This window comes from Cuculus canorus, chromosome 5 (genome assembly GCF_017976375.1).
Source record: "Cuculus canorus isolate bCucCan1 chromosome 5, bCucCan1.pri, whole genome shotgun sequence".
Taxonomy (NCBI): Eukaryota; Metazoa; Chordata; class Aves; order Cuculiformes; family Cuculidae; genus Cuculus; species Cuculus canorus.
This window is the reverse complement of record NC_071405.1, coordinates 50,304,947-50,330,839: the sequence shown is the minus strand read 5'-3', so window position 1 is coordinate 50,330,839 and position 25,893 is coordinate 50,304,947. Positions and strand designations below refer to the sequence as shown.

Here is a 25,893-nt window from a genome sequence, read left to right as displayed (position 1 = left end):
AGCTCAACAGAGAACATGTATATATAGCTTGGGGCATCTCTCTTTCATACATATCACTCAAATTTGTTGCAGCCTGCTTGGCTCTTACAGCTAATGGCTAAGGCTCACAGCTGGTGGCAGTTCCAGACTTCTCATGTGTTTACTCCTACAACATCTCAGACATGAGATCTGTTTTAAATTAAAAAATTAAACAACATTACTTTTCTCGTTTGCTATCAATTATATTGCTGCAAGGAAGATCTGGGTTTCTCTAATCTGTCTGTGAATATTCTACCAAACCAGCTCTTGCTCTTAAAGTTTAGTTATTTGATTCCAGACAGACACAGTGATACATAGCTAAGGACAGCAAACCGCAGCGTAACTGAGTTACACCAATTATGCAATATATAAGTTATCAAAGCCAGGGAAGCAAGCCTCCTGCTGCAAAGCTTATGATGGTGGGTTTCAGAAACATATAAATCACTTGGGGTTATAGCAGCCCGTAAAAGAAATCATCGTGTCTCAAATAAATTGTGTTTAAAAACCTACTTGTACATTACAGATTCAGCATCACAATGTCTGTAAGTTTGCAACTAGTCAACAGGAATTGAGCTGAGTGACAAATTAGTACAAAAACTAGGCAACAATTATTTTTTTCATGCTAAATGGGTTAAATATGTATTACAGTAAAGTTATGACTGTTAGATACAGTAAGTTCTTCCAAATTCTTCTTCTATTCTCAGAAAAAACATGACAGAGAATGATAGAAGACTGCAGTTACCTGTACAAACAGACATGACAGAGCCGAACTACTGTTTCAGGAGAACTTGAAATCCAGAGATCGAAATCATAGGTTCTTGGTTGGAAAAGACCTTTGAGATCATGGAGTCCAACTGTACCTGTCCACTATTAAATCATATCCCTAAGCACTTCATCTACCTGCCTTTTCAATACCTCCAGGGATGGTGACTCAACCACCTCTCTGGGCAGCCTCTTCCAGTACTTGACAACTCTTTCAGTGAAGAAATTTTTCCTGATGTCAAATCTGAACCTCTCCTGGCAGAGCTTGAGGCCATTCCCCTTGTCCTGTCCCCTGTCACTTGAGAAGATGCCAGTACCCACCTCTCTGCAACCTCCTTTCAGGTAGTTGTAGAGAGCAATAAGGTCTCCCCTCATCCCCCTCTTCTCCAGGCTAAACACCCCCAGTTCCCTCAGCCGCTCCTCGTAAGACTTGTTCTCCAGCCCCTTCCCCAGCTTCATTGCTCTTCTCTGGACACGCTCCAGAGCCTCAACATCCTTCTCGTGGTGAGGGGTCCAGAATGGAACACAGTATTTGAGGTGTGGTCTCACCAGTGCTGAGTACAGGGGCAGAATAACCTCCCTGGACCTGCTGGCCACACCATTTCTGGTACAAGCCAAGATGCCATTGGCCTTCTTGGCCACCTGGGCACACTGCTGGCTCATGTTCAGTCGGCTGTTGACCAGCACCCCCAGGTCCTTCTCCTCCAGGCAGCTTTCTAGCCACTCTTCCCCAAGCCTGTAGCGCTGCACGGGGTTGTTGCATCCCAAGTGCAGGACCCGGCATTTGGCCTTATTAAACCTCATGTCACTGGTCTCAGCCCATTGGTCCAGCCTGTTCAGATCCTTTGGAGAGCTTCCCTACCCTTAAGCAGATCAACACTTCCTCCCAGCTTAGTGTCATCCGCAAACTTACTAAGGGTACATTCGATCCCCTCATCCAGGTCGTTGATAAAGACATTGAACAGGACTGAACCCAGCACTGAGCCCTGGAGGACACCACTTGTGACTGGCCTCCAACTGGATTTAACTCCATCTACCTTTGAGCCCAGCCATCCAGACAGTTTTTAACCCAGCAGAAGATGCACCTGTCCAGGCCAGCGGAAGACAGTTACTCAAGCAGAATATTGTGAGAAACAGTGTCAAAGGCTTTACTGAAGTCCAGGTACACTGCATCCACCACCTTTCCCTATAATGTACCGTGATGCATCTTTAGAGCTGTTTCAAGAACCATTTCAAATACCAGAGCACTATGGCTGTAAATGATATTAAATCAAAGAAAAATCTGGATTAGACATCAAGAAAAGAAAGGTCTGTAGGAAAGAAGAAGTTGTCCACAAAACTGTTCATGTGAACTCTGTGGAAGGAGCAAAAGCAACAAGAAGAAACAACAAGCAGAAGAGCCCTCACATCAGCATCCGCCAGCTGTGTGCAGTGACAAAAATAAAAGGGTTTTCAGATGTTAGTTTTCCGGATTCTCTAAAAGTTCGCGTAACCAAACATCACCTCTCTTTCCAGTGTTTGCAAAGGAAAACCCTGGAGCTTTGTCACAGGCAACGACACGTCATTCAGGGGTGTGTCCAGCCACGTGCCATTGCATTTAGTGAGCAGCATCACACTCTGCTGATCAGCACGTAGCTAATTGCAGTCACGTGCCAAAAGCTTAATGCAGTTTAAAAAATAAGAGAAAGCAACATTCAACCGACTACGTGTGAAACGTTCTGACTCTTCCATTCCCCAAAAACGCCCCATGAATGCTCTGTAGGTGAAACCAGACAAGCACTCTGTGCACTGCTGTTTGAGACCAAGTGTGGGGACAGTAAGGGCTGCTTTGAAGATACTTTGAGGAAGTTGGATGGGTTTTAGAGGGACTTTGATACAAGTTTAGGTTCATCTGTGGAGAAAAGTGACTTGAACTGAAGAGTTATGTGAATTAGAGGATAGTTTTCCCAATCAACGTGAATGTTCTTTCTCCACAAAGAACCTACCAAGGAGGGGAGTTATTCAGGAACATTGGTGCTGAGCAACCACGATAAAATCACTTGTTGAAGTCTGAAATTCACTCACTAACATGAATACAAATGAGAATTTCTGTGTTTGAACTCTACCCTCAGGGAAACTAACACCAGAATTTAAAAGAAACCTGAAAGACTGATGACATCTTATCATAGTACAGTGATGTGGCTTCTGTCTGTGATTTATTCCTTCCCAGAGGAAGGCCCAGATGGGAAGTTAAGATGTAGGGATACGACAAAGGAACTACAAGAATAGATGAGAGGTGAGATAAATGGTAATTGCTTCTCCTAGTAGGACAGCATTTATTAAACGTATTTTGAGAAGAAAGCCACTAGTTTCTTGTAATGAATAAGAAAAATTGATTAAATTTAACAAGTAGTCTGATCCTACATTGGGTTTGTGCAACACTCCAAACTGGGAGTAAATTTCCAAATAGGTTCTAATCTCTGAGCACCAGTAACGCTATTTCTTGGTTCAAAAGAGTTGGTGAAGGTTTATTCAGGGTAGCAGTGCCCACAGACTACAGATATGCTTAGCTTTACCTTAATTCACAGTTCTCTCAATGCTGAGACGCAAGGCTATGGGGGTCATTTGTTTAAAACTTAACACCTAACACAGAAATGTTTCTTCTGCCAGCCAAAGCCTTGAAGACAACAAGTGGTTCTTGAGAAGTGTTGTGTAAGGCTAAGGAGCAGGGAAGCAAAAGCAGGTGCTTGCCAACAAATGTCACAGAGACAGTAAAGGACACCATAATCCCTGGATGCTTGGAAGCTCGCATCATGCTTGGCTCCTATAAAGTACAGCAGACTTAACATCATGAGCAATACTGTCAAAGAAGGAAGAGACAGTCCACAAGGAAACTCAAGAAGGCACAAAAGTGGCGTTTCAGTGTTTTCCTCCCCTACCTCATTCTATCAGTAATGCTCATTAGCTAAGGAAAGAAGGAGTCATCGTTTCTTACCCAAGTACTGAAACACTTCCTTGTGGCTAGGTGCAGATGAATTCCCTCATATGCCCCTCTGAAGAACATCGGGGTTGTTCAGCCTGGAGAAGGCTCCAAGGAGACCTTGTAGGGGCCTTCCAGTATCTGAAAGGGCTACAAGAAAGCTGGGGAGGGACCGTTTACAAAGGCTCGTAGTGACAGGACTAGGGGCAATGGATATAAACTAGAGAGGGGCAGATTTAGACTAGACATAAGGAGAAAATTCTTCACCATGAGAGTGGTGAGGCACTGGCACAGGTTGCCTGGGGAAGGTGCAGCTGCCCCATGGCAGGGGGGTTGGAACTGGATGATCTTTAAGGTCCCTTCCAACCCAAACTATTCTGATTGTATGATTATGCAAATTTAGTTCAGTACAAAATGCCTTAAGACCCATTAGCTTTGGAGTGACTTCACTGTCCTGAGGGAAGAGGCAAGAGCTAAGAGGAGGATCAAGCTGGAGAAAATCCAACTCATCTTATCATGCATTTCTCCATCTCTTAAGGTGCTTGTTGCAAACTTTTCAGAGTATAAAATGCTCATCTAAGTGCAGCAAGAAAAGACTCGTTTACAATACAGACCTGCTATCTGAATCTGAGAGCCGGGCCATCTGCATCATCCTAACACCAATGCTCCTGAGAAAAAGGCTGAATCGCCCCTTCTCCTCTCTCATTCACCACTACATACCTGGCGCAGGCTGCAAATCCCAAAAAACCCTTCATAGTTCAGCGAGTGCTTATACCTAGGAGTGTAAGATGTAATCGCCTTTATTTTAGCACGTAAGGCTCAGTTATACGTGATGTGCAAGCAGCATCCTTCTGGGTAGTGAGCTACAAATTGTTTTTCCAGACACTCAAGCAGAAATTTCCAAAGGACAGCATAGAGCACATCATCATCTGTTCTTCAGTAGGAAGAGGAGTACAAGATGTACCTGTAAGGATCTCTCAGAGTTATAATGTGTGGTTTAGACTGAATAGTGAAGAGAAAAAGAAAGATGGGGGCCAAAACGAGAAGCTGAGGAGCCTGTTAGTATATCTAGGAGTAGAAGCAGGCCAGCTCCATGGAGAGCAAGAGATAAGGGCTGCCAGCACACTGGTCACAGGGCAGCATTTCCCAGGTAACACTGATCCACATCCTGCCCCAAGGTGATTTTATCAACTGTGCTCCTCCTCCTTCCAGCTGTAAATCAGTTGTTCCTGAGCTACCAGCAAAGCAGTGCAGATCCCTGTTCCTTCTGCATGGAGCTTTTCTCACTGAGCTGTGTGTGCCTCCCCTGCTGGGAAATGCTGCTAAAGGAAATACTTGGAGAATATGAGAATAAAGCAAGATATAGCCGTAGGCAGACAGAAGGCTTTCCACAAATGGAACATGAGACAGCAAAAAGCAGATACACCATCATGGGGAAAGCACACAACAGAACGGGGAGAAGGCATGGAAATAACACTACATTTGGACACTGTGGTATTAATATCCTGAAGTTAAGAATTACAGCAGCTCTAGGTGAAAACCCTCCTACAGTAACGTGTTTTTCTCTTTGAAGAATAGCAAGAGGAGATCTAGAGGATCTAAATGAGGAGAAGACAACTCACGCTATAAAAAGAAAACTCCTTGGTGCCCAATTTACATCCCATTGGTTTAGATTAAGTGAACCCCAATTGACCACAAATTAAGTAAAAACAGAAGTTAGAAGCATTCTAAAGGCAGCATGAAGCCAAGGAACCAAACCATTTTTAAGGTGAGGAAAGAGTTTGTGTAGAAGGGCCAGTAGAAGGGCCAGCAAAGTTACTGTACAGCTAAACAGAAGAACTTCTGAGGACAGAGCAATTCAAGTTCCTGTCTGTCTTATACAGGGGACTTTGAAGAGCTGAGAGGGCACAGGAATGCTCTGGTTTTATAACATTGTAATCCTGCATGTCGGCTTTCACAACCTGTCTGTGGTGATCAGACTTTTTCCTCTCACTTCTTTGATGCATCATCTGGCTTGAGCTTTTCCCCCAGCATTTGTGCTTGGTTTTGCCATCCAGGCGTGCTGATGATCAACCACCTCCAGAGAGATGTAGGGCAAACTGCATCAGGGCTCATAATGTTGTATTTTATCAGTGGCCTGGCTGGTGTGTCCTGTCCACGTGCTTGAAGGTTAAATTCACCATTAGATGTGGGAAGGAAAACCCTTTCTCCTGTCTCCACCTACCCTGCAGTATTTTTTGAAAGAAAGTAATTGTTTCAATCACTCCTGCTTTCTTCCAAAGAAATATGGCAGTTGCAGATTTTGGTCTTTAATTTTATCACCGCTTGGTAAGCCTTTGTTGACTGTGTATAACGGTGAGAAGAAGGGTTGTTCTGGGGACCCTTCTGAACTAGACATCCCTGGCAGGCTAAACTACAAAAATGTGTGTGAGGCTGGGACACAAAAGCACCTTTTACTCCTAACTCCTCAAATAACCAAAGAAAATTATCGCCTTTAAATGTCTTTAACAGCAGCATCAATCAGAAAGCTGTATTTAAAAGTTCTGTAGTAACTGGTGAGTAAAATGCTATAATCAAATAGCATGAGGAATCTACAGCATTCCCAGCATGGCCCAAAACATACGGATATCTATTGCACCATTCCTGCTTAAAACATGAACGAGTTCATTCAATATTCTCTCTCTGCCCCTGGCAAATACCTTGATCCCTCAAAGGAAAGTGACTTTCTCTGCTATTAATCCCCAAGACCACCACACGACATACAATTGGAGATGCTCAGACTTAAACTAAAAATCAAAGCTTCAGTGCACATGCCTATTTGACTCACTTCGAGAAGAGTCCCCCACAGTGTTGATCACAAAATTACTTTCACCTCCTTAGAAAAATTCCTGGTCTCTGTCTTCCTAGCACTACTTCCTTCCCCAAATCAAGAAATAAAACCAGCTGTCATATGAATTCTTCCCAATTGCTTGATTTGTATCACAGAATTTCAGTTCCTCTATGATGAATAAAACAAAGAATGTACTCGTTTAATTTAAACTTTTTACAGAAATTGAAGTGGATACGATCAGGCTATTCATTTACTTTACTGCTATGTTAGATCTTCCTGAATTTAAGACTGTCACAAGTTCCACAAGCAGACAGGCTACCCTACTTTTGCCACAACTTGTAATATCATTTAGTATTTCTTTGAAGATTAAATGACTTTAAATGTATTTTCATATTATCAGTTTTGAAACAATTTAACCTTCCAAGAGTGCAGCATGCCACAGTACATATTAAGTTTTTGCAATCCTTTCAAGTTACAAGTTATTTTTTTCTCTCAAGTTCTTTTAGCTTAGGAATTCACGCAACAGTCTAGCAGTTTGAAAATCAGGATTGCACACACAAACAGTCTTTTCAGCTGAAAAAAGGGAAAAAAAAGAAAAACCTCTAGAGAATGATGTCCCAAAATGATCAACCGTATTGAATTCAACCATCATCATTTAGATACTATGCAATTATGCGTGTTATGCTTGCTTCTGTTTTCTTGTGAACTGCTGCATAGCTACTCCAAAATAGATTACAAGATAATCACCGAATACAGAGATGTTATAAGGTTACAGCTTTAACTGAAAAAGGTTAAAAACATGATACCTGGAGGAGTGTAGACTACAGCTCTACACTGAGCAACAGTACATGTCTCTAGAGGCACTTCCGGATGTGCATCCTCCATGCTCTCTTCCCTAATCCCCTCATTCATACTCATATGCATAAAAAACCACAAAGACACTGATTTACATAAAATTATCTCACTCCATTTTATTTAAGATTTTCTTCTCCAGTTAGTAAAAGAAAGATGTGTCTCTCTTTATACATATGTACAAGTTCAGTTATAAAAATAGACAGCACATTCAAAGAGAAAAAAAAGGCTTGGCATTTGTCTGATTCCCTCTAAATATCGTATATACATGTGAATAGGAGGGGAAGGGGGAAGTCTTCATGAGTTAATTAAACACCATTTCCCCCTCAATTATCCCCTGCAAATCTGTTTAAAAATCAATCTAACTAAGCTCAGTTCTGCTATTTTCAGGTGTGCAAATTAGAGGCAGAGCCGACAGGAAGCACTTGCTCCACACTGTAGGACGCCAGGCAAAGGATATGGGGTCAGAAAAAAAATATAATAATAATAAAAGAGTCATCTGCTGCTGTCACAGCCCAGACCTGCAACTCAACTTGCTTCTCTCTCTCAAAGTGCCCCGGCAGAACAGCCTTTTAATTCAATGTGTCAAGACAGAAGAACCGCCCCACACCCTAATCTCAGTGCAACACAAGACAATGCTTACAACAAAGCAAGGGGCTACAGCAAGGGATTGTGCATTGAGAACAGGGAAGGAGCAGCCAGAGAATGAGAACACAGATGGGCATGGGCAGCACTGCCTTCCATCAGCCTTGGGACGCGGCTCTGGTACTTGCACACCGCAGTGAACTCAATCAAGCTAGTTATGTGCGATGATCACAAAGATGCAGGGAAAACACACTGGAAAAACAGTCAATGGATGGCTGGGATATGAAACATCTTTTTTCCCAGAATTTGGCTGGAAGGGGGAATGGCACAGCTCTCTCTCCCTGTTTTTCATTGCTCCCCTCACAGCACTGCAAGCTCCAGAACCATGCTCTGCTATGGCATACTGAGAGGAGCAGCGCAGCAAACTCTTCTTCCACTCTTCAGCTTTCCCCCTTCTTGAGATTTGTACAAATAAAACCTTATTTTGCTTCTAAGCTTTTATGAGTTCTGCACACCTCAAAAATGAGAGAAATCATTCTGATCACAGCGAGCATTCACGCTGATGAGAATTCTGAAATGCAAACCAAACCACCAGCTTGTGCTCTCTTCCACTGCATGAAGCGGAGGCAGTGCTGCTGCTCTCTCTAGGCCTGCCAGCGTTCTCTGTATTCTGTGGCTCTTAACCTTTTTCCAACAAACCGTGCTGAAAAGAGTCCATTCCATTGAAGCCACGCGAGACTCTTTTCTTTGCATTTCAGACCTTTAAAAAAACCCAGAGGCCCACACTAGAAGAATCCAAATTTTTTTTGATCCCACATCATCTTCAGCGTAGTCCCCAGCTACCCCTGCATGTCCACTGACCAGCCACCAGTAAGGAAATACCTTATGACTCTACAGGATACCCTGGGGGGTTCAGATACTGATTTCATAGGATGAAACTAATGCTGGATTCCACCTCAAGCTGCAAGAGCGCAAGTATAATGGTATGACTTCAATCACACACAGCTGCAGGATATTGCATGGAGTAGCTGGATGCTTTCTTGGGAATCTTTGTCAGACATGTCAATAAAACCCAAGCTGACAGTCTCCCAGTTACCCCAGACTCCCTTCCCTCCTTCTCTCGGTGTCTGCAGAGATAGTTTTTTGGAATACACAAAATCAAAGTGCTCACATAAACCACCCACTCCCATTGTGCTTTGATTTTCTTTTCACACATGTGCTGGACAGCAACAAGGCATTCGTTCACGTGCCCTCACCTGGCAGGGTGGTCTGCTCTGAAAGCCAGCACAGCTCAGACAAGCTTTGGGGGGTTAAAATTACTACCGACCACCTGAGGTGTGGGCACCTTTGCTCTGCTTCCGAATCGGAGTTTCTGATATGAGACTGCTGGCCATGTTTAAGCCTTTGGTGGTCCCACAAACACTGTTTCCTTTGCTCAAAGGGGAGCTCAAGGGAGAAGAGGCGCTTGAAGGTCCAAAATCTGCAATTCCAGTAGGCCGAATAATCGCTGTTTGTAGAGGGCTACTTGCAGACATGCCTATCAATGGAAAAGAGAATCAAATTCCATGTGAGCATATTATTCCACTTGTGGCTCTTCATTAACAAACAATATACTAACAATCACTCCTAAGACAACCCTGTATTTATGAGTTATGAGAGTTTAATGAAGAGGGATGTCCTTGATACAAAACATCTTGCAGTTACACCCTGGGCCACCTTCAGCTCATGTAAAGCTGAAGCTCCATCAACATCATTTTAGTAGATTTTGGAACGTGATGCTCTAACTTCAACATGACAGCAATACAGGAAAGCCACAGCCATGCCCATGGGACAAACAACACTATCCAGTTGGTCTGGACACCAAAATAAAAAACAAGAAGAAAAACAACTAGTATGAGAGAATTCAAAGGGCAGATGAAAATTCTGCAGGATTAGTCTTTCAACGTCATCTGCAGAGAAACTGGCTGTCCTCTCACACCACTATCACATCACATTGCGTATCACCTAAATCTCAGAATATAAAGACAAGCAATACCAACAGTACAACATTTTTTACCTAGTTTTTGACAGGCTGGAAACAACAATCACATAAATTCATGTGTTTGGTTCTGCTCTGGGTAGCCTGCTGCCTCCCCTTCCCCACATACCTTTAGAGACATTGTACCCGTACGCTGCGTATGCTGCCGCAGAGGCTGCCGCTGCCCCTGCTTTGGCACCTGCCATTGCAGCTGCACTTCCTGCTATCGATTTCCGGCTTCTGCCTTTCCCAGCGCCACCTTTTGATCCACCGCTTGAACCTTTAGGACGACCCCGGCTTCGACTTGACTGGCCTCTCCCAGTGAGAGGTGTATCTTGCATTGAAACACCTTAACAAGAAAAAAAATGTTAAACGGTAACTGCTAGAGTATTTCAGGTGACTCATAAATGAATACAGCGTTGTAACTACCTACCATTTATAGGTAGTTGACTCCTATACTACCTATAGTAGTACAGTCTACTATAGTCATGTCAATAAAATAATGTTCCTATTAACTGACTTTTCATTTACATTAATACACACACTGCTAGCAAGCACTGATCCCATGAATAGAAATTACTTTTATACAAAACCCTCACTTCTCACTGACCACATCTTATTAACTCCAACTACTTGTCATTATTACTATGAATCCAATCCAAAAATAGGTGGAGGACTCTAGGTTCTACTTCAGTATAAAGCATTTTGTTGATTGATGAGAAGCTCGACATGAGCCAGCAATGTGCGCTCGCTGCCCAGAAGGCCAACTGTATATTGCGCTGCACCAAAAGAAGCGTGGCCAGCAGGGTGAGTAATTTTACTCTTTTAAGAGTAAATACTAAATACTCTTTTAAGAGTAATTCACACAGAAAAGAGGAAAGTGTGGTGAATGACGGGCTACAAACAGATTTCCTATCAAGTCGGAAGTAATTTCTCAATGAAAAGGCACTGTTTTCTCCAAATCTTGCCAACCACGCATATACTCAGGTTAAAATGCAGAAAATGTACCACCTAGACACATAAAGACAATGTTTAATAGTGAGTCAAGCCAAAAATACTGACCATTCACAGTATCTGAAACTGAGCCAGTAATGGAAGCAGGAGAGTTTGTTGCCCTTGACTGAGGTGCTGAAGAAGCTGGATCATCCACAATCACAAGCATATCACTACTGCTCTCATCAGGAGGGATAGAGCCCATATGTAATTCACTGCTAATGGAGATCTAAATGTGACAGAACAAAGCTGTTAGTGTCTCAGTTTAGGAAAGGGAAGGGCACAAACGCAGCGTGAGCTTTAGAAGACATACAGTCCCAGGTATTTAATAAGTACTTGTTCTGTTCTCTCTTGTTTTCTCTATGTGAGACTAGGAGCATGATACATGACCTGCATAATTGCACCATACCCTCTCTTCACATATTAAGCTGCACTAAGGACCTCCAGGAGCTACTTAATTTCAGTTCATGAAAATATATGTTAAGAAGCAGTGGTGGTCTCAGTAGGGATTTAAGAAAACTGCTGTTCAACTGTGCATCTTCAACTGCAAGAGAGAAAACATCAGGTTTCTTAACATATTGCTACTGCTAATGAAAATACTGGTCAACAAGGGAACAACACAACTTATGATTCTTAATCAACATGGTACAGAACAAAATACATTTGCTGTGAAAAACAGTTTGCAATTCTTTACAAAAACAGGAAGGAAAATAAGATCTTTGCCACTGAGAATTTACAATTTAAATTCCAGAGAAAAAACCACACACTAATTCAGACTCAGAAGCAAGGAAGGAAGCAGAGAAGGACATGTAGATAAGACCAGCGAGGAGTACTTAGAAAGAAATTGAACGTCAAGGAGCTAATTAAGGGATATTGTTTTGTTCAGGAGCAGAAAGAGACTGTTCTTGCTAAGGAAGGTATTGGTATGGAAGAAGGCAAATGGTTATAAATGGGAGCATGAAAAAGGGAGAAGAAAGTAGGGAGAAAGTAAGTGGGACTGCAAACAGGAATGGAAAAACTTCAGCAGCTGTAAGGGATGAGAGTCAGGGCACAAACTCACTGAAAGAAACGGAGACGGAGAGCAAATTAAGAGTGGAATAATGGACTGTCAAACAACACAAGAAGCTATAAGGCATCTTATTAGCAACTGTTATGTTTTCAATAAATTATTCTCATTTCCATGGTTCACTTTTAAGACATGTCGCTTTCCCACATACTCAAAGTTCTATAGCTAAGATAACAGAAAGCAAGAATGCTACTGGGGTGCAAGGCCACCACTGAAACAGTAAAATACAGTCTAAGGCAGCAGGGAGTTACCTCACTGAAAGGGCTGGGCATGGCAGAGTCTACACTAACGAAGGAGTCATCCCCATCAGCAGACAGGTTGGAGTTATCAGCTGAGGGAACAAATGGGATCACAAGGTTTGCACCCTCTTTCTTCCTCTTCCCATCTAATTCATCTTCCTTCTTCTTCTGAAATAATTAAAACAATATCAGGAATGAAAAAGACAATCAAACAGAAGAAATGGAATAAGCAACCCAAAATCTCAACATCTAATGCAGTATTACAACTCAAGGTATGCCATGTCCAGAATTTCCCAAAACAAGTAACACAGCAACAGACCCCTTAAAGGCTCCTTTCAGATGTAAACAGGGCTTGGGTTTTTTTTTGATTCCTAAAATAGGTGTAATGATGGAGGATTACTCTTACAGAAATATTTTGATATCCATTACCTTTTGGAGTGAGCCTGAAGTTCTTTACCACTACACAAAATTCTAATTAATTAATGCAAAGCCTCACTGCCTCCAAAATTCAGAATTTTCATAAAGTAGCTTTAATGATCTTTTTTAAACAAACTGTTCTTCCCTTTTCCTGGGTTTTAGCCATGTTTGGTCCTTCATTTACATTCCCTTTTTATTCTTGCAGAACAAACTCTTGATTAAGTCACCATTTCATATGCCATAGAATGATTAGTTGGTCTTTTTTTTTTTTTTTCCCAAGCATGAATCCTTGAATTGTTGTCTGCAGACTACTGGTGATCAACAGTGTTGTTTGTATGCAGTACTTCCTTATTTTTCAAGTTGCTAATGATATTAAAACACCGATAACTATGCATTACGTGTTTTGTAACACCCCTCCTCTGCATAAGGAAGCGCCACAGACTGATGTTCAATGGTGAAGGGAAGAAGTCTTTACTCATTAGATTGCCACAGCAGAAAATGTTTCTACAACACAACAGTGAACCTGAAGCTCTTCCGGCTCTATCACCAATACAGGTATTGCAATCTCTTTGCATCTAAGTACCTTTTCAGCATACTTCTCCCTTTTACGTTTACGTTCCTTCACACGATTTGTTTCTTCTTGCTGTCGCTTCTCTTCTTGACGTTGACGCACTGTCAGGAAAGAATACAAAGTTGGCACCACTGGAAAAATATTTCATATCCTTTTGTGACTCTTACAAGAAATTCTAGTTCTAACAGAACTGTCAAGGAAAGTGAGCTCTATTAAAACTAAACCCCACTGAAAACACTACTGTATTAAAACTATGTGTATCCAAATTACTAAGAAGCCTTATAGTGAAATTGTTCTTCAAGCAACACAGAAGCATATACCTCTCACAGCTTCAAAAGTATGAAATACAACAGTTTTACTAATACATTTCTTGCCATGGCCTACATAATTCTTGTCAAAGCTTTGTCATTCAGGAACAATTTAATAATCCCGAATGAGTGCCAATAAAAACATCATCACGTCTCTCTTGCACAACTTCATTTTTCAGCTCAGCAGTGCTATGAAACCAGCTTGTACTGACAAGAGTTGGCAATACAAAAAGAGCCAGGAAACAGAAGTTGTTATCAGCAATACATGTGTTTATAGAGATAAAAACACAGATTTCATAAGCTAATGAAGTGGAAGATGGGGAAAATGCAATGCAAATCTCACGTACATTTCTTTTCTAGTTCCTCATCATCCAGCAGAAGGCTGACCACCTCCTTTGGCTTCAAGGTGTCAGGCTTGAAATTGCCACCTGAAATCACCATTCGTTGGATCTAGAAGGAAAAAATCAAGAGGGGGGGAAAAAAAGGAAAAATTACTCAAAGCAGCCATGAACCATTCTCACTACCCTTCACTGAAAGCAAGCCAAGAAAAGATGCCAATGCATCTGTGTGAGTCAGAATCGACTCCAGATCTCTATCATACCAAAGTGAGCAGAAAAAATTAAGGGAAGATTTATTAGGATTATAAAACACAAGTAGCAACCAAACTAGAAAGCAGAATACTACTGTCCCTTGTGCAAACCTCCACTTTTTCTAAAGCACCATGTAATAAACAACAAATGAAAATATTATTAATATACTACTGAACTAAAAGAAAAAATACAGCAGTACAGCTGTCAGGCGCAAATTACCACTTCAATTTTTCAAGCATTTGCACAGAGGATGATGCTGATCACCTTTTTAGTCTCCTTAATTTAAAATTAGATCTCCATATTGAGGCAGTGTCTCAGTTTAAGCAATTCACTCAATCTCTATTACTGCAACTATGTTAAAAAAATAGAGTTATAACTTAGCAAAATAGAGAAAGCTTTAGTGTAAGACACTTTCGATGAGTTGGATCACCAGCAAAAAGACTACTTTATTTTCAGGCTGGTCTCAGGTGACTCTACTGCAATATCTCAGAGAAAAAGGGTAAGTCTCAACAAGGGAAACATGAACACATTCAACTGGAGAAGCTTCAGTTGCTGCAGCACCATGATTAGTATCCAGTTAAAACAAAAGCTGAAAGAAACTCCAAGTACACAAAACACCTGAATGTTCTTTATAGTATATCTGCTGCTACCAAAGAAAGTGAATCTGTTTAATTTCTTTTTGCCAATAAAGTGTTATGAGATTCAAAGTTTCTAATACACTTACTGCCTGATGCTGCAGGGCACTTGAACACTTCTGGCACCCCCACACCTCAAATAGCTTTCATTTGATTACTTCCCAAATTTCTTTATGAAAACCCAAACCCTCAGCTGCGGTATAACCGTGCAACTTGAGAGGAAGCAGTAGCCCTCACATTAGCCAAGACAGAAGTTCCAGTCTTAAAGAAGCCTGAATAGTATCACTGCATCACACGAAATAGTTTTCATTAAGTCACAGAGTAAATAATTAGCTTCTTCCTAGCTCATATAATGCAGCTGTAATGCTGCTCTTTTAGCAACACAGATTTGTTTATTTGAACAAAGACATCCCCTTTTGGCTTTTCTTCTCCCTCCCTGTAGATACTTTTTCTCTTTCTTTACCCATTTTGATAGGTGTTTTCTGATACAATTTCTGTAGATTAAAAAATCTGTAGATTCTTCTCCCAGTGATTTCTTTATTCCTACCTCACTCTTTTCCTTAGCCCTTTGTAAGATGCGCTCCTCAATAGTGCCTTTACATATCAACCGGTACACAGTGACTTGTTTTGTTTGACCCAGCCTGTGTGCCCGGTCCATGGCTTGCTGGTCTACTGTTGGGTTCCAATCACTGTCATAGAAAATTACCTGCAAAAGAACACCAGAACAGAGAGGATTAAATGAAACCATACATTTAAAGCACCTGGGGATTAAAGAAACAAAAATCCAATATACCTATAAAAAAAGTCTCCTATACAACCCCCAAGAATTACTGACCCACTGTGGGCAGTATTAACGTAGCTTCACCCAGTCCTATAAAGTCTTTTCCACTGCATTTCAGATGAATTCAAACCAACTGACAGTGTGAATTTTTCAACTTCCACAGAATGACTTTAATATCTTCTTCAACAAATCTGCTTTCAAGGCACAAAATTCCTAAATTTGTCACCACATTAAATCACCGTCACGTAAGTATTTATAGGCTAACCACACCATGAACTTATTTTAGCATTACTTACCTTCAGAAGGAAATGCCCTTCAAACTAGATTTTCACATGAAAAGTAGTATTTCAATTTTTTTTCTCTTTCAAAGCTGGATAAAGTCTAGTCTAATCTACACTTCTAGTACTTTTGCTACAAAAAACTGAAATGCCATATTATATTAATATTGCCCTATTATTCCAACAGTAAGTTTGTAAAACAAAAACACAAAAAATTTTAGATGGCAAAGTATTCAGAAAGTTACAAAATCACAGAACTAAAAATGCTCATGTAAGGAGCCTGTAGGAACACCACTGTGTTTTCATCTGTTTATTTCTTCTGTTGAAGCAACTTCAATTGAGAGAACTTTTCAACTCTGAAAGTCCTACAGATACTTGCTTTCTCCCAAATTATTTTAAGCAACAACTAGATATAATGGGATATTTTAAAAATCAAATTATGTAATATATTTGATGCACAGATCTTTAGGTTTCTGTGGCTAAGGATTACAGTGTATCTTGTGGTCAAATCTACATGCACACAAGGTATTAGTTTAGAAGAACAAGAATAGCTGTTATTGAAGAGATAAATAGTTGGTGTTAGGTCAGTATTCCTTCCCTAGTGATAAGTGGCGGCTGCCTTAGAGTGCAAATCCTTGCAATTCACCCAAATCAATATGCCTTTACACCTTGGGTGAGTAATGGGAAAGCAATTTATTCTTCCTAACTAGCTGATACTCAACTACAAATGACTTTACACTTTTAGGGCCACTGCTTCACTCTCCTGTGCACAGATCAAAGGGTAACTGATACCTGTTCTACTGAATCCACTGCAACTGAACCTTAACAGCATACAGTCATACACAGAACAGCATTCACTGTATTAAAGTGTCATTTGCATCTGTAGAGCACTTCAGTAATCCAACTCCTTTCTAGACTGGTACTAAAGTATGTGGGGAGAAGGAAGATTTTTCCATTTCCAACTGCAACAAAAAACTGCATACCAAGTGTTCAATATTCTACAACTTTATCAACAAGACAACACTGTATCATAAATATGAGCAAAGTAAATAAGGTTATGCAATTTCATTATGTGAATGCAGTATTAAAAGGTATTGATTGGCAAGGCTAAAAAGAGTGCCAACTGTCACACAGAAAGCTCACTTCTCCTACATAAATTGTGAGGCTGGGAGGCAGGAGATGAACAGCTCCAGAAAAATGGTGATTGGAGGCATCTGATGCAGGAAGAGCAAAGAAATGTTTACTCTGAAAACATCGATAGGCTGATTTTTTATTCTGTATTACTTTACCAAACTTCACCTACCGTGTCTGCAGCTGTAAGGTTAATGCCCAAGCCTCCAGCTCTGGTGCTTAACAGGAACACAAAAATATCATTCCTGTAGAGGAAAGAGATTAGAACACCCTTACTTTGTGCATGACAAACAAGAAATAACCAGAAAAGTAAAATTTTTGTCCCATGTAAAACGACCAGGGCTATTACTTGAACACTTCAGAATATTCATGGTTAAGAGAGAAGTTAATCTACAAATCAGGACTGTTGGAACACAAACATTCAGTTTGCAATAGCAGCTTATTAATCTCTTATCAAAACAAACCAGGGCTTGTTGATCTTGCCCACACTGGAAATGAAGATTTCATACGGACAAAGAACAATTTATCATTTCATAGAACTGACCGATGTTAAAAAAATCTTGCCTTAACAATGCTCATAATAGTTGAAACAGAGTAGATGGAAGTTTTGTCCTAAGTTTGGTGCTTTGAACAGAAAAACAAGGAGACAGGTTTATACATAGGATGCCCAAGTGGTAACAGCAAAATCAGGATTTCTGGCTAAGGCTGTGAACCCCACTAGTGCTACTGAGGGGTCAGCAGTATTTATAAGCATTTAACACCATACGGATCTGTGAACAGGTTGATGCAAACAAAGCAGACAGCACTAGTACAAACTTCAAAGAGGCCAGCATACTGTACTTTGGCAGTGACAGAGAAAGGCTTTCTGTTTAAAAGAAGACACTTTGCAACATCACATCCTTTTGGTACCATGCTGTCCGTACACTAATGCATGCAAAATGCACCAGAAACTCTTCCTGAACAAGCGGCACGGAATACTGCCACCTTCTTGACCAACTATGTGTATACAATCTGTCCCTGGAAGTCCACTCATGAAATCTAAAAGGTCTTTCTTGCCCTTCCAGGACGAAGTGTGGGGTGTACTGCAGGCTATTATGCAGATATTAGCAACCCTTGACAAATGCAAAAAAACCTAAGGGGCTTGGAATCCATATCCTTGAAGGTCAAGCAGAACCAACTATGTTCTCAGGATTCAAAGATGTCCACAAGTACCTGTCAAAGCTATATGCTAAAAACCAGACTCCCAAAAGAACCCATTCTGGTCCAAGGTAAGATTTCCCCTCACCTCCCCTAAAGAAATTGCCAGTAGACAACAGAAATAATTATCAAAACTATAAATTAACACACACAGACACACACAAAGCAGGAACAACTCTATAATTAGAAGCAGAAGATTTCTGGCAGTCCAAAAATCCAAGACTACAAAAATCCACCCTGAGCTATGGGCAGCTGGGAGGAACTGAAACTAAGCTGTCAGTCTCCAGACATTATCTTGCAGGTACAAATCCTAAGAAGTAGCAGGTGCCTGTTTGCAACATAGGTAATCCTTGCCCAGGAAATCTTTTCACTCGTAATGGCAATAGAACGTGCACGTAGACAGTCACCTGCACATCCAGCTGTGAAACACTTCTGGAAACACCATGTGGGAAGGGAAGAAAGTGGACCTTGCCACAGACCACAGGAACAAATCATCATTCCATAGCTACATATTTTCAGCACCCTGCTAGGATATCCTGCAGGATAGTTTAGTCTCAGTTAGGGTTTTCTTCCGGGAAATATTTCTCATAAGTAAGTATAAGAGGAACTCAACTAACATTTTAATGGGAATTTTTGTTTAGACTGGATGGCCTATATTTCAAAGGGATTTCCTCCTGAAATGATTATTTTTCTTCAGTTGTTCTATTCATTAATAAAAATAAATTTCTTCACTTCTTTTGATTAAAGGATGTTACAGGAAGAACAATCAAGTTTCCAGGAGAACATCAGAACCTGCACAGAACCTGATTCTGATACCTGGAAACAGGCAGAAAGGCACTGCATCGTCCTCTCATTTACTTTCAGTATTTGGCACACATTCTTTTCAAGTTTTATTGCTCTCAGGAGTTCACTAGAAGAATCATCATTGCAACGTTGTCCTTCAAGTCTTTAAGCCTCATGAACCAGTGGCCTGAAAGGCTGTATATGACTTTCTTTCTCGTCTTCAGCTATGATACCTTGGGACTACTAATGCCAGGACTATTGTCTGGTCTAGAACGTTACTTTCACCTCACAACAAACAATAATCTATGAACCTAACTCCTCTGAAAAAGAAAAGCGCCCTTCTTAGATGCTTGCATCAACATCCACAGGAAGGATAACCTTACTGTGAACTACCATAACAAAGCGACGTCATATCAAGCCATATCCCATTATTAAAAGTAAACATAAGAACCATAAACTCGATCGTTATGGGCCCTAGGGGAGACAAAGTTATACTAGAATATATTAACATAGTACAAGATGATTACTACTCTTCTTTCCTCATATGGTCATAAAAATGACAAGAATCGATTTTGGTTTACTAAATGAAAAGTGTTCGCATATCCTTTTATCTCATAAAATCCCCATTTTATCACTTGCATATTAGTTTGAGGTTTCCTAATAAGACATGTTTAAATGGTTTGTTTTGCAGAAAACCAGGTCACTTTCAAAGCTCTAGCATATGCATGATTTTCAGTCTCATCTTCACAGTGTCAACTGTCAGAGTATATAACAACCAACAAGCATTTGCTGCCTTTCCACTAATCTTCTTTATAAGCAACAGCATATTTGGAATGGCAAGCAGCACACTAGGTGGGAGCACTAGGATTGCTTCCACTACCGATTCACAAATGACAAATTCCTAAATACAACTGGGTTCAATACCAATGCCAGTCATTCCTGATCAGCAAACCACCTAGAAATTGTTTCAGGTAAACAAGGCCCATTTGGTATCAGGAAAGATAATTTAAGAGCAAGTTTGATTTATTTCAATTACATCTTACACCAACACTCTACTTACACACAATTTAGCATGGAAACACCTTGTTGAGTACATTACCTGTTCTGAAAATCTGCTACCATGTCCCTTCGTTCAGAAATCTTTGAAGAACCATCTAATCTCATGTAGGTATGCTTCCTGTAAACCATGTATTCCTGCAAAGAACATATACCAGAAAAATACAGTTGCTCATGAAACTGTTAAATCTTGATTCTTTAGGAAAAAACAATAAAAGCAGAATTGCTACATATCAAAAGCAAAACAAAATCACACCCTAAATGCAATCAACAAATACGCTATAAGCAATCTTATGCAGGCAATACCTTCTAATAATAGAAATTCAGAAATTAAAGCTACTCAATCATATGTCAGGTTTTGCATTTCACATAAGAGATAAATGACCATGTCAGTTCAGAGTTAGCGATGATTTGGTGCACTGCAGACAACCTTATGGTACATGCTTTGTTTTATAAATAAATAGGTAAACAAAATCACTAAAATAGGGAGTCTGTTTTCACAAAGTCTAAACTCTAATTAAATCCTGAGCTTTCACTGGGTAAGTGAAGCTTTCCTAACAAACCAACTGTATCCGCTCCTTGCCCATTTTTAAACCATTTGACTAGTGGTTTGAAAAACCTGGTACTGTACGCTAATTTCTGTCCAGGCTTTATCTCGCTAGTAAAAAGCCTGTGAATCTTGCTGCATCCAAGAACACTTTGAACATTACGTGTGTTGGCCTACAGCTCATGCCAAGCAGCAGAACTAAAAGCACTGCCTGGGACACAAACAAAATGGCATCAATGATGAATGCTGTAGGGAAAGGCTTTCTCCAGTGAGAGACATTTTTTATGCTCCAAGGCACTTGTACTTTCTGATACCTGTGCAACTATCAACTATATCTGAATTACATAGAAAGCTCTTCAGGCTACGCAGATGTTCACAGAGTTTCTCTGGAAAGATATCCTCTGTTATTTTATCAGTGTGATCCTTGCCTGATGAGATGCAATTCCTTTTGGTTACACTCATTAGATTTAACCTTACTGGTGCATGCATCTTTTTGAGATGCTGTGACTGCCAATGAAGAGAGAAACGAAACAGACGGTGCTGTAGCACTATTGGATTCATCTTGCTCCAAGCTGCAGCATTCAGCGGATACAGAACTGCTGTGCTGTGAGAAGACATGACAGCGCTTTCACTCTAATGAACCTTCTGACACTGCCGTGTTCAGGTCTCCTTTTCAGCTATCCTTCAGGGCTCCTACTCCTTTTTTTTTTCTGCTCTGCTACTGCAGAAGACGTGAAAGAGCTGCCATGCTACAGGAAACTTTGGAAAAAGACTGCTTTAGTGGAAAGAAGCTTCAATGTACGGCAGATGAAAGAGAAAAATTGGTAAATAAAAGTAATGCAGAAATAGCCAAAGTTGCAATTCACCTACCTCTAAAAAACAGAGCTTATGACTAGTATGATTTCTGGAGTACGGCAAAGGAATTTTAAAGCAAAGAACAGCTGCTCCACCCCAGACACCCAAGATCTCATTTACTATTGATTTCTTGCATTTCTAAGACAGGTTTCGTCACCAATTAAAACCAGAAAGACACAGTTGTCAATTAGGCATTACGTGCCCTTTCCTCCGTATTTGATCAATCTTTTTTCTATTATCACAAGGGCCTTTTTCTTCCATTTCTTTGTCACTCTCTTTATCTGCCTTGATGATGATTCAACCTTTCAACATCTTGATTTAGTCTTCCCTCATCTATTAACCGTCTCTTCATAAGTGTCTTCTAAATGAACTTCAGCACAAACAGAAAACAACTTTGATTCCATCCGGTGCATTTATCCTTATCCCAGACCTTAGATATTTCCACTAAAGCACAAATCACAAAAGAGTAAGCTATTCTACACCTGTTACACTCACATTCATGGGTTGTAACCTCCTCACTCAAAAATCAGCTTAGTGCATTAGCCTTTAGCTAAGCATCTATTCAACACTCCTTAATGAGTTCTGGTCACTTTCCTTTGATCAAGAAGGATACTTCGCAACAGTGTAGCGGTGCTTGTATGAAACACATTTTTGTGAACTGTTTTTATCCAGTATTTTTCCAAACATTAACAATACACACTTTCAATTAAGAAAAAAAGAAAAAACTCCAACATTGCAACTTGTACCACACTCGTCAGCAGTTTAGTGCTTTGATCAGTTGCACACACACACACACACACAAAAACAAACAAAAACCAGATCACACACTCTGATCTCTGACATCCAAGAATCTATTTAAGTAGCAATACACCTAATGGCTACTGTAATCGTGTGAGACACTTGATGCCTGCTCATTTTTCTAGCTCCCACAAGGAGTGATGAGGTGCGGGAAGCATCACAGGGAGACTTTCATCTCATCAAGATACTTATACCAAATCGGCTTGAAAAATCTACCTGCCAATCTTGTTCAGTGTAAGGGGTCACCAAGCCAACACCGGTATCAATCCAGAAAAAATAATGAAAGTGGCCCTGGCAAAAGATTTCTCCAACAGGAGGGGAATAACAGAGAATGACTCAAGTATGGTAAGAATGCAATGCTGTTTAAGTCAGTGTCCTTCTCGGCTTTGACACCAGTATTTTCTCAAAAACTATAAAATGTTTTCCTTTCATGTTATTTCATAGTCCAAATAGAGCATTCTTATGTTTTAACACAACTAATAAACTTTTGGAAGAATATAACTAAGATATTACTTTACGCAGAATAAAATCAGACCCCTCATCACATGAACGCAATTCAGACAGACAAACATGACAATCTTAAAAAGTATGAAATTCACATCTGCATGAAATAACGATACTGTACTTTATTCCCTTTTGCTGAAAGTAAATTTTCCTCTTTGTAATTATATCTGCCATTTCGTAATGGCTGAATTAATTAAGCAACAGTTCCTCAGCTGAAGATAAATTAAACCAACATGGGTTTGTAACTCTGTAAACAATGTGTTTTGTTTGCCCTGCGTAGATAAGGTTAGTGTGATATCAGAGCAGTTATACTGATAGAATTAAAAGAACATGTTAAAATAAACAGGGCATTTTATGTTCTTTCATATTCAAGTAGGCAGACGGGATGTATTTCGATATCTCACGTCAGGAAAAAAGAATCTACTGCTGCACAACTTTTCCAGGGCTTTCTTACAAACTGAGTTCTTACTTGATTTTTAGCTTGCTTACCTCCAGCTTCTGAGGAGGGGAGAAGGAAAAACAGAGGACTTAGTATGTGACTTCTTAGGGTAATAAAACCCAACAAGTGACATTGAGATTTAGGAGGTGGAATAGCAAAATGGAATGTTAACAAAAAAGACAGAAGAACTAAACACTCTACTTTATGAGCTTCATAGCGTAATAGAGGGTGTCAACAAATCTGCACCATGTTCAGTGTTTGCAAAAAAAAAAAAGAGCCATAGGAAGCAACGCTGGGCAAAGAGCCAAACTACAGAATTGCAACCATGCAAGTTCTGTTTTAACTCACAGCAGCAAAACCAATATACAGCTTGTGATTTGTTACTGAACTATTAACTGCTGACCTTGAAATGCACTCCTGCACATACAGGACTCATGATTTAGACAACTATTGATTCAGGCTTCTCACTTTTTCTCTTCCCTTTATTGTGGAGAAGACAGTATCCCATGTCAGACACCACCGCGGGAGCTCATGTACACTAGGACTAATGGCAGGATCTTGATGTTTTAGCAGGACTGAAATTATGCTGCTGAATGCAAATATTTCCCCACTTACTATTATTCAGTCAGAAAACTTTATCAGGATTGCCTCTCTGAAACTAATGTACATCAAGTCTCCTATCTTCTTACTCAGAATTAGACAGTCATAAAAGTTATCGTTACTAATCCTTCACTGATATGGGTGGGACACAGGCATCGAGACACAAGATATCCCTTTTTTCAGATCCAGTTGAAAACTCAAACTTTGCTGTCTTCAACAGAAGTCCAGAGAAATAAAAGTCTATCTTTCTAAGCATTATCAATAGGAAACCAAATTAATAATTCTACTTCTCTTCAGGCTCTTTGGCGACATGTCTGCTAATCAAATATTGATATATAATTTTTCTTCTTCTGAGGCAGATTGACTGCATTTAAATAATTAGTAATGACTTAATTTCCAATTTCTTTACTATCATATATGCCAGAGAACCTATTATTATTACATGTCTACCACACTTCTCCAAAGGAATAAGATGATCAAAGGAAACAGTACAAGTCAGTGAAACCACAGGCAACATAAACAATGTAAAATAGATCACTGTTCTCCCTCTTCCTTTCATTAAAAGGACATCAATGAAAATAGAAGGAAGCAGTTCAAAATGAGCAAAAGATGATATTAAGCCATGCAATCCCTTGCCACACGGCTGTGTAAATGACGAAACTTTACAAAGATTCAAGATGCAACTGAATGATTTCACGGAAGAAACACCCATTTAGGATTAGTGAATATACAGAAGGCACATCTGGCTCAGAAAACCATTTGAGTTTGAGATGCAAACTGCTGGACACTGAGAGACTAATTGTGAAGCATCATTACTCTTGTACATTTTCCCCATACCACCTGACATCGTACACTACTAAAAACATGACAATAGGCTGGACCTTAGGTCTGACTTTGTGTGGCAGCTCGTATATTCCGGTACTAATGCAGTTATTGGGTATCCTTCAGTAAAATAATTTTATGCCAGGTTTGCTGCATCCAAATTATTGCACCATTTCCAAAACATTGTTGCTAAATTTGCATCTTCAATTTCATCTGCTGTAGGCTATAGCTCTCCTACCTCCAGTAAGTCAATCATCCTTGTCATCTGGGAGTAGATGAGAACTCTGTGTCCTTGAGATTTCAGCCGTGTCAACAGAAGATCAAGAGCATGGAGTTTTCCACTGTCAGTGATCAGACTCTCTTTGTCTAAAAACAAAATGCAAGAAAAGCTGGTAACTAATAAATGCAAAACAGCAACGTGCAACAAATTAACTTCTAGGATTTCCTAGTACTTCCCTGCATTATAATCCCTAAAGTAATGAGTTGTGATGGAAGAAACCGCAACGTCCCTTTTGGCTGCCACTTACAATCACACTGCTAACAATAACTTATGTTTGTTGGGACCGGTATATATGAATATACCCGCCCGGCAAAACCTCATCACAGACTGATCTCCTCACGAGTATAGACTCAGTCCTTTTTTGGACAACCGTTCTGACCAGATCAACAACCAAAAGATACCTTGACAGCTGAATTTTTTCTCCACTTTTCACATTAAAATGCTGTCCTTCGGACATCTGCTACTACCTGCCGCTGAGTTTTAGATTTATCCTCCACAGATCAAGTTTCAAGATCAAATCCCTCACAGACACAGAAAGTGAAGAACAGCTCTCTAGGTCACTGTAAAATAATGGCCACTTCACAACACTGCCTGAACTACTTCTTCTTCTCTGCCCTCCACTTTTTGGGTTGTGGGGTTTTTTTTTGTTTAAGGAATGTTTCCAGATGGCAATCATTTTAAGTCACTTCAGATTTCATACTTCATTTGCTCTCTATTTCAGCATTGCTCGTGAAGTATTTTTCAGGAAGGACATCTTCCTGTTTGTACATTCCGTACATAAACGTCAGTAAACAATACCTTACTGTTGAAAGAGGATGAAGAGAAATTTTCTTCCAAAAAAATTATTTATTTGAAAGGCTACTGATGATTCTGTGTTCTTTAGGACGTCTGAATTTAGCTTTACAGCCAAAACAGAAAGTTGTCAACTGCAGATGGTGAAGGCTAGTACAGAACCCAAATATTTTCAACACGTCTAGCAG

The 25,893-nt window shown here is 40.2% G+C and overlaps 1 protein-coding gene across 1 annotated transcript in view; it reads right to left on the bottom strand.

The window, feature by feature from the left end:
* Positions 1 to 7,520: 7,520 nt before the first annotated feature.
* The window catches only part of INO80 (INO80 complex ATPase subunit), a 70,291-nt gene continuing 51,918 nt past the window's right edge, over positions 7,521 to 25,893 (bottom strand). Inside the window, exons 27-36 of the mRNA XM_054067642.1 lie at positions 24,872 to 24,999; positions 20,112 to 20,206; positions 17,205 to 17,277; positions 15,390 to 15,548; positions 13,965 to 14,067; positions 13,322 to 13,410; positions 12,334 to 12,489; positions 11,086 to 11,245; positions 10,154 to 10,372; positions 7,521 to 9,543 (exon numbers count right to left, since the gene is read on the bottom strand). Coding sequence (XP_053923617.1) covers positions 9,326 to 9,543; positions 10,154 to 10,372; positions 11,086 to 11,245; positions 12,334 to 12,489; positions 13,322 to 13,410; positions 13,965 to 14,067; positions 15,390 to 15,548; positions 17,205 to 17,277; positions 20,112 to 20,206; positions 24,872 to 24,999 — 1,400 coding nt within the window. The 3' untranslated portion in view covers positions 7,521 to 9,325. The remainder of the gene's footprint in view (positions 9,544 to 10,153; positions 10,373 to 11,085; positions 11,246 to 12,333; positions 12,490 to 13,321; positions 13,411 to 13,964; positions 14,068 to 15,389; positions 15,549 to 17,204; positions 17,278 to 20,111; positions 20,207 to 24,871; positions 25,000 to 25,893) is intronic.